The sequence below is a fragment of the Vigna unguiculata genome, chromosome 6 (genome assembly GCF_004118075.2).
Source record: "Vigna unguiculata cultivar IT97K-499-35 chromosome 6, ASM411807v1, whole genome shotgun sequence".
In the NCBI taxonomy this organism is placed as follows: domain Eukaryota; kingdom Viridiplantae; phylum Streptophyta; class Magnoliopsida; order Fabales; family Fabaceae; genus Vigna; species Vigna unguiculata.
The window spans coordinates 21,120,986-21,129,937 of NC_040284.1; the positions used below are offsets into that span (position 1 = coordinate 21,120,986).

At 30.7% G+C, this 8,952-nt stretch overlaps 2 protein-coding genes across 2 annotated transcripts; one reads left to right on the forward strand and one right to left on the reverse strand.

Moving 5' to 3' along the window:
- Positions 1 to 628: 628 nt before the first annotated feature.
- On the forward strand, positions 629 to 4,260 carry LOC114188512 (carbamoyl-phosphate synthase small chain, chloroplastic-like). Its single transcript, XM_028077085.1, has 10 exons — positions 629 to 638; positions 740 to 868; positions 937 to 1,043; positions 1,115 to 1,462; positions 1,535 to 1,700; positions 1,772 to 1,904; positions 2,788 to 2,878; positions 3,142 to 3,268; positions 3,764 to 3,904; positions 4,097 to 4,260. The coding sequence occupies exons 1-10, from the start codon at positions 629 to 631 to the stop codon at positions 4,258 to 4,260; spliced, it is 1,416 nt and encodes a 471-aa protein (XP_027932886.1).
- Positions 4,261 to 7,674: 3,414 nt separating this feature from the next.
- LOC114188513 lies at positions 7,675 to 8,391 on the reverse strand. Its single transcript, XM_028077086.1, has 3 exons — positions 8,191 to 8,391; positions 7,966 to 8,092; positions 7,675 to 7,826 (listed from the first exon to the last, which is right to left on the reverse strand). The coding sequence occupies exons 1-3, from the start codon at positions 8,389 to 8,391 to the stop codon at positions 7,675 to 7,677; spliced, it is 480 nt and encodes a 159-aa protein (XP_027932887.1).
- Positions 8,392 to 8,952: the final 561 nt, after the last annotated feature.

Here is an 8,952-nt window from a genome sequence, read left to right on the forward strand (position 1 = left end):
AAACATAGAAGATTTTCTAAGTGTTTTATTTAAAATAAATAATACAGTTTATTAAAAAAAATGGATGTTACAAGGTTAGCCTTAGCTTAACTTTTTTTTTTTCGTTTATGATGTGAAACAGAATTCGTTTTCCGTTTCAGAAACTATGAAACAGCTTGAAATCTTTTTATGAAACAGCTTTCACATTCCGTTTCAAAAAAACAACATGAAATCTTTTTATGAAACGAATTATGGAATCCGTTTCAAACCATTACAAAACGGATTACGTAAGCTGTTTCGCCAAAAAAGTTAAAATTTATGGGAAACGAAATACGAATTCCGTTTCATAAAATTGTGAAACGGATTCTGTAATCCGTTTCAAAAAAAATTGATTTTTTTTTGAAACGGATTACAGAATCCGTTTCACAATTTTATGAAACGGAATTCGTATTCCGTTTCCCATAAATTTTGAATTTTTTCCCGAAACGAATTACATAATCCGTTTTGTAAAACCGTTTCACATCTTGCCAATGATATAATCAGTATATATTTTAATATAATCTTAGGATAAACTTTTGAATTATTTGTATAAACTAATAGTGATACTTCCGATCAATAATATATATATATATATATATATATATATATAATGGGAATTTGTGAGTAATTTATACGAATGTATAAACCCTGCAAGTGTTACTTTGATAAATTCATTTGTAGCTTTTGCCTTAAACTTTGGTGATGCTTTGTGATGCAACAGATGATGTTGACACACGGGCTATCACATGCAGATTACGGCAAGATGGTAGCCTCATTGGTGTGTTGAGTACCGACAATTCTATAACAGATGAGGAACTACTTAAGATGTCTCGTTCTTGGGACATTGTTGGTATGAATATGAATCTCTGAGGCTCTGGAAACATTGTAGAAGCGTGTGACTGTTGTTTCATTTTGCAGGTATTGATTTAATAAGTGGATTGTCATGTCAAACTGTGCATGAATGGGTTGATAAAACAAAGCAAGAATGGGATTTTAGTTCTGGAGGGAGTGGAGAGACTTTCCATGTAAGAGTTAGAAAGAAGCATTCTTTAGGCACTTCCACATTCCTTATCTAATGTCGTTGAATGAATCACAGGTTGTTGCTTATGATTTTGGAATCAAGCATAATATACTAAAGCATTTGGCGTCTTATGGCTGCAAAATCACTGTTGTACCATCGACGTGGCCAGCAACAGAAACTTTGAAGATGAATCCTGATGGGGTGCTTTTCAGCAATGGCCCTGGAGATCCATCTACTGTTCCTTATGCAGTTGAGACAGTGAAGAAAATTCTGGGAAAGGTGCCTATTTTTGGAATTTGCATGGGCCATCAATTGCTGGGTCAGGCTTTAGGAGGCAAAACCTTCAAGATGAAATTTGGCCATCATGGAGGGAATCATCCGGTTCGTAACCTTCGAACAGGACATGTTGAAATTAGTGCTCAGGTATGCGATCTAATGAACTTTCTACACTAAAAAAAAGGAGGTTAGTAACATTTGATCTCAAAATAATGGCAGAACCACAACTATGCCGTTGACCCTACTACATTGCCAGAAGGAGTGGAAGTTATACATGTTAATCTTAATGATGGAGGTTGTGCAGGCCTTGCTTTCCCTGCTCAAAGAATAATGTCTCTTCAATACCATCCTGAAGCCTCACTAGGACCTCATGATTCTGATTACGGTATGAAATATAAACTGCTGCTATAATTATTTCAGTTGCAATCGTTTCAAATATTGTTGTTCATTATGCAGCTTTCGGGGAATTTATAGAACTAATGAAGCAGCAAAAGACCAAGAAACTTGAAAAGAAAATATCTACATGGAACCAAAACGGGTTTCATGTTCCGTTTCAGCGTCTTCTACACGGATTTCAGAATCTGTTTCTGTAAAAATAAAAAGAAAAAAGGAAACGGATTGTGTATTCCGTTTCAGCATCCGACACGGATTCCAGAATCCGTTTTGGGGGTGCAGAACGTGAGGTGGTTTTGGGGGTGCAGAGCGTGAAGGCGCTTTTAGGATGTAGGGGTATGCTACGAAAAAGATACAATAACTCTTATATTTTACTATGGACAAACATAAAAATAAATTTGATTTTGAGAATACAAAAGAGATTGTCAGATGTGTAGGAAGAAGCCCCTTCAGAGATACAAGATCGAGGCCCGTACACTGGACATCCCTGTCCATGACTGTGATGTTTAGAAATATATTAATTTTTTTAATATTAATACTATAAATGTTTTAATTTTTTCTTTAACTCGAGTAAAAGTAAAAAGTAAATAGAAAGTCCTTACTGGTATCTCAATCGAAAACTTTAGTATTAATAATGATTAAGGTTCAGTTCCCAACAAGTCAAAGATCGGTTTCAAATTAAGTGTAGGGCTTTTCTGGTGTGATGAGACAGCTATGATATATATAATTTGTAGCCTGATTAATTAGCAATCTGCCAAGATAATTACCGTTTCTGACGTTTGCACAATTATCAGGGTACAAAATCTTCAAACAAACAGCATCAGATTAATCTGTTTTCTGCATAAATTACACTTCATTCCATAAAAGTCCCTGCCCTCATAACCATTTCTTGCTATTTAATAAGTACATATTCCCATCCAATTATGCCACATTTTTCAAGTACTCTTCTAACCAAAACTGCAAAACTTGATATGGATGCACAAAAGAAAAAGAGGTAGGTTCTTTGATTTTCATCAAAAGGGTTTAATTTAATTTTTACATATATATCATTCAATTTTTCTTCTTTAACTTCTTTGTAGAATCATGTCTAATCGACTTTCATCTAGAAGATCATGGCAGAAGAAGCAATGTTATAAGATCAACTTGGAAACTCAAAGCAAAAGTCTTGAGGTAATCCTTCTTTTAATATTAAAAAAAATGCTAGTAACAAGGTTTCTTTGATTTTCAATCAAGCTAAATAACGCGTAATTTGATCGTCACGGTAACAATTTCTGATAATAACTTGTTGGTATAAAACAGTATATCAGCTTTGCTCACACTTTCTTCAGATTCAATGTGTATTTTAATTTATCTATTTAACTAACCAAGCTTTCAACATTTCTAATTATGAGGTTATAATTCATTTTTATATCTATATGTATATTGGCATGCAGGATCAGATATCAGGCCTTAAACCTGAACTTGGTTGCTATCAGAACCACAAGCAACTCTTGGAGCAGGAACAACTGAAATTGCGCCAGAGAGTGGAAATTATTCAGAAAAAGATTATGCTAAAAAATGGTAACATTATTTTAGCAAAATTTGAATTTTCTACTGATTTTTCCTATGCTATCCTTAAAATACATTGATTTTGAAATTTTACATTATATTAAAAAAAAATTAAAAATACCAACTTAGTGTATTTTTATTGTTTAACAGATGACAATATAAAAAATTCGGTAAATAATCTAAACTCCTTTTAGTATGCATGTGGTTTTATTTGTATGTGTATTCCATCTAGCGAAAAAGTTATTTCATGCATGTATAAGATCTCAGTGTTAGAAATTCAAGTGTGAATCTAAATCCTGCATTAGTAAGAAATGAGAAAGTATATCACTATATAAGAATAAAGACCTATAAACTTATTACTTTAAGGTTTTGAGTTGAGAGTAATGTCAATATTTTATATGGTTGGACTTAGGTCTCATTAGTATTTGTCTCTCAAATGAAATTCCCCTCTGTGAACCTATAAATGCATTGATAATTTCACTAATTTTAGGGCATTGTCTTTTTTAGCTGAGATTGAGATGAACAAAAGCGAAGTGAATAAGCTGAGGGAATGCAGTGTGATGCAACAAGGGCTATTGCAAGCACCTTTTCTTAGTTGGAATATTGATCCGCTGCAGCATTGGTACAATGATCCAAACTCATATCAAGGTAACTATTTTTTTTATCTATCCTGTGCAACATGTTAAAATGTATTAAAGAAAAAAAAATACAAATATGAAGACTTCAATATACTATTAGGTATAACATCGTACCAACAAAAAAAAGGTTGTCTACATGTACATGCGTAGATTTTCATCTGGGATTTGTTCATACTTTCGTTGTTTGAATTTAAAGTTGCAGGAAATGGAGTGGGGACTTCATACATACCAGCAGAGCCGAGCCACATGTGGATACATGATAATGTGCCGAACATGCATGGAATGAACATGAATATGCCTAACAACTACATCGGATCCATGATAAATGATATAAGCAGAACCTTTCCGAACGAAGACCTTAATTAGCCATCAGTTTCAATGAAACTGTTTCCTAAACTTCTTAGCTATATATGTTGTGAGATTTTCCAGTTTATGACTGTTTAACTATTTTGTCTTGAAATTTGCGTGGTGTGTTCCTGTTTCTGCTATGTTTCTATATATTTTGTAGTGCCTACAATGGTTCACGGCTATCAGTGAAGATATAAGAAGGATTTGATGAAATGGAAAATTTCCTTTTCAACGAGTAGTTATTTTAAAGGATTTACTAATTTTAACTGACAAAGTTTCAGCCAATTTTAACGTAAGCATAAAGAGAGAAGAAACACTTGACTGTGCAAGTTAACATTTGTTAAAAGATACCTTGTGCGGTTAAAACCGTACCATATATAATATATGAATGAAAAAGGTGTAAGTAATATATATATATATATATATATATATATATATATATATATATATATATATATATATATATATATATATATATATGTATATATATTTTTCATCTATGCAAAATCAACCATTTGGTTTTAGTGTTTTACATTTCAGGTTTATTTGGTTTCCATTTATGGCTAAAGAAAAAAAAAATATTTTATTATCACTACAAAATGACTACAATTGAGGCGACAAATATTAGAACTATCTTGTTAAATAATTACCATCTTTTGTAAAACACAGTGAGCACAACATAGATTTTTTGTAGGGATCAAGGACGGTTCAAATCATAAGGTAACATTCATTACAACAAAAAAGAATTTAAACAACGAACATAACATTGTTATTTAAATTATAAAAACCACGGTCTAAAGATTATATCCCGATTATTTAGGTATGGTATAGGTGAGTGTAAATATAAGTAATAGACAACGATTTTTAGTATGACAATACTTTTAAAACCTTTGCTTAAAATTCTTACAATAAATAACAGATTTTCAGGTTGATTTTAGACCTTACCTATAATTTTAGATCACATTTTGACTGGTTTGCCCACATAGTTTAAAACAACAATTCTATAATAATGAGCTATCATGATATTTTTACAATATTTGTAAAAATGTTGTTTATTATATGTTAAGGCCACATTAATTTAACTGTTGTCTAATTCAGTGTAGTCTAAATTACAAAATATTGTAAAGATTAAAAAGTCAATGTTATAAGCTTACATACCCGTATAATGAATTCTATGTATAAAAGTTGAGATACCTACATTTCTTTTATAGATATATACATACTTTTTTACTGATAATTTTTGTTTTATAAAATAATAATATTATAAATAATAAAATTTTGAATAATAATATCATACATAATCATAAAACTAACATTAAACTCTCTTTTTTATAAAAAAAATGGAAGAAAAAAAAATACAAAAATTAATTGAGAATGGCATTGCAGTGAGCAATGACTTCAAAATCTTTGATACGAACACGTTCGGCCTCGGTTTCTTTTCATTTCATTTGGTGATTCCATTGCCTAAAAGTGCACGATCCGTGTGCCACGCAACAACAAAAAAAAAAACGCGAGATGTTTTGTTTGTTCTATTTTACATATGGAACCCAAGCCCCCACAGTTTAGGGTTACACGTGAGCAAGACAACAAAAATTGATGAATTTATTGTAAGAAAACGATCTAAAACGCATGACGGCAATAATAGAAAGGAATATAAAGACCACTTAATAAGCATGCATATATTTGGAAACGGAAGATAAATATTGAAGAACTTCTACACATAACACATTATATCTACCAGCGCGTAATAATACGTGTGTTAAAGCCCTAATTGCCCTTATGATATTTATTTTGTAGGTTTAATTACCCCACTTTCACATGAGTGTGTCAATCTGGTAATCATTTTTTAAAAGGTGTCAATTGAATCAAAACTTTTTAAAAATTGATTCAAATAGGTCCTTTTCATACAGAAGTTACTAACACGATACATGTCAGTTTGTGAATTTTTTTTTATATTTTTTAATTTGTTTAATTTTTAATTTTTAATATTTTTTTTTGTAAATAAATTGTCACTTATTAGGTCTCTGGTGTGTCACGTGGCAAGGTAATGCCACGTGTCAGTATTATTATCAAATGTTATTATCTTGATTTCAATTCATATATGCCTCATTGATTCAATTTAATCCCCATATATATCTCTCATACATTCAGTTTAGTTCATTCTTATGTGTCTCTGATTTAATTTTGATCCAATTTTTTTCAATAATTAAAATCCTTTTTTCAATCCATTTTTTTATAAGATTAAAACTAATTAAATATAAATAATTTTAAAAAAATTAACTAATGATATTTACATTATTTCTCTCCAAGTAGTACAAGTCATTTTATTAAGTCATTTTTAATAAAAAAAAATAGTAGTATAACATTCATGTAAATAAAAAATCTAGTTTAAAATTAGTGAGAAACAATATTGTTTTATTTTTTAAAAGAAGTAATAATTAACAAAATATGAGTTAATAATATACAATAATGTAATATGTTAAAATGTCATTTTAATAGAAAATATTATAACATTTATACAAATAATAAATTTGGTCTTAGATTGGAGAGAAACAATGTAAATATCAGTACTTAATTTTGTAAAAATATTTATACTTAATTAGTTTTAATCTTATAAAAAATGGTTTAAAAAATTGGGATAAAATTGAATCAGAGACATATAAGTGTATAAGTAAAGACTAAATTGAATTAAGGAGACATATATAAAGACTAAATTAAAATCAACATAATGATTTGACAATGACAATGACAATGCCACGTGGCATTGCATTGCCACGTGACATTGATAATGTCATGTGTCATACCAGGGACCTCACACGTGACAATTTTTTTGCAAAAATTGCAAAAAAATAAAAATAAAAATCACAGACTGACAGGTGACACGTTGTTAACAATGTTAATAATTTTGGTTTGAAAGGACTAATTGAAGCAATTTTTCAAAAGTTGGAATGCAGTTGATACTTTTCTTAAAAGCAATATTAACAAACCTCTACTAAAGTGGATACCATCCAAATAATTAAACGTATTATATATTCATATGTATAAACTAAAAAAGCAAAACAAACACTTTTATAAATATTCTATTAAAAACAACCATCAACAACATCTAAGATATCATTTAAATCCAGGATTCATTAACAATAATAAAACATAAACATTGAAAAAAAAAAAAAACATAGTCACACAAAAACTAATGAAAGCAACAGGTTTGATGTAAGGAAATGGCTAATTAAGGTTTGGGAGTGGGAGCAGTTCCATCGAAAGATTCGTCAGATCCATCATTTCATCCACCGCAGCAGCAATCTCTTGCCTTTTCTCTGGAACTATGGATGAAAACTGTGCTCCATCTCCTACAAAAATTATTAAAACTGTGATTTTAAGGTTTTACATGAGTTTATATATTTTCAACAAATGTGTCATTAACAGTAGTTTTCATGCAGTTAAAATGAAGCGATACCATGATTTGAGAGATGTATCAATGGACACTCCAGTGAAAGGATCAATATGCAGATTAAGCAATTGTTGCTTAATATCTCGAAGGTTCTCGAGCCTACTCTTTTTCTTCCTGTTCTTCTCATCTTCAGCTAAAAGGACAATGCCTCAAAAAATTAGTGACATTATTTCCATTAATGTTATGCCAATTGGCCTAAAAAAACAGCTTTATTTGTTGGGCATGCAGAAACATGCAAACATAAGCACATTCCAAAGATGAAACAACTTTACCGTCTCTGAGCATAGCCTTTTTCTGAAGATATTCCATTTCATGGAACAATGTCTGCTCTTCTACCATTAAACTGTGCATTCGGCTCTGTTGGCGAGCCTGTATTGGTTGAAGTTGTGCTAGTTGATCCTGCACATAGATATATGAACATAGTTAACTCTGAAAAACATAGATATGAACATTTTCCATTACATTCATTTAAAAAAAAAAATAACAAGAATAATCACCTGCAACATTATGTGACGGTGTTCCAACTCCTCAACTAATTTCACCTTCTTCTGTCTTGATCTTTGGGCAGAAAGTCTGTTTGAGAATAACCTTCTTAGTTTAGGATCCATGACGTTTGGTTCCACAGGGGCCATTTCAGCTTGGGATTGTTCAGCATTTGAAGAAGAATCCTGAACCTTCTTTCCCTTTCCTCTCTCCATTAACAAAATGATAGAATGCTAATGCAAGAAAAAGGCTTTGGTTAAACGCAGAAGGAGGTAATCTGGTGGAGTAAAATTTGTGTAGCATCCTTAATATATATATTGATTTGTTGTTTATGTGAGACAGAAATTAAGGTAGTGTTTTCAAGAAGACAACAAATTAGTCTGCGCTGGTGAAATTAGTGTAGCTGTCTCCTCAAACATGCACAGGAGAAGAACTTCCCTTGTATGGAAACTGCTCCTTGGCCAAGCCTTCATTATTACTATTAGTATCTGTTATGATACCAAAGCTCTTCAAATCACATGCCAGCAGAGATGTATGTTGGCTTAGGGCCACTTATATCAATTTTTTACTAAAACAAAGATAAACATTTTATCTACATTTATTATTATTATATATATATTAACGTTTTCATTGCTTATTACATTATTCTTCTAATAATTTTACAACAAAATATGCTTCTTGTAGAAAGTTTTATTGCAACACTTTTTATTTATTTTTTAAATGGTTCACATGTTATATAGCAACAATTTAAAAAAAAAACTTTGAATTTATGTAGT

What these genes read in the sequence shown, in the direction of transcription:
- LOC114188512 (XM_028077085.1), top strand. An exon ending in CTCAAAGCAAAAGTCTTGAG is followed by an intron (nt 2,879 to 3,141) that starts GTAATCCTTCTT and finishes ATTGGCATGCAG; the next exon opens with GATCAGATATCAGGCCTTAA. An exon ending in TGATCCAAACTCATATCAAG is followed by an intron (nt 3,905 to 4,096) that starts GTAACTATTTTT and finishes TTAAAGTTGCAG; the next exon opens with GAAATGGAGTGGGGACTTCA.
- LOC114188513 (XM_028077086.1), bottom strand. Translation starts at nt 8,391, where the DNA reads ATGGAGAGAGGAAAGGGAAAGAAGGTTCAGGATTCTTCTTCAAATGCT. An exon ending in ACCGTCACATAATGTTGCAG is followed by an intron (nt 8,093 to 8,190) that starts GTGATTATTCTT and finishes ATCTATGTGCAG; the next exon opens with GATCAACTAGCACAACTTCA. An exon ending in AAAGGCTATGCTCAGAGACG is followed by an intron (nt 7,827 to 7,965) that starts GTAAAGTTGTTT and finishes TTGTCCTTTTAG; the next exon opens with CTGAAGATGAGAAGAACAGG.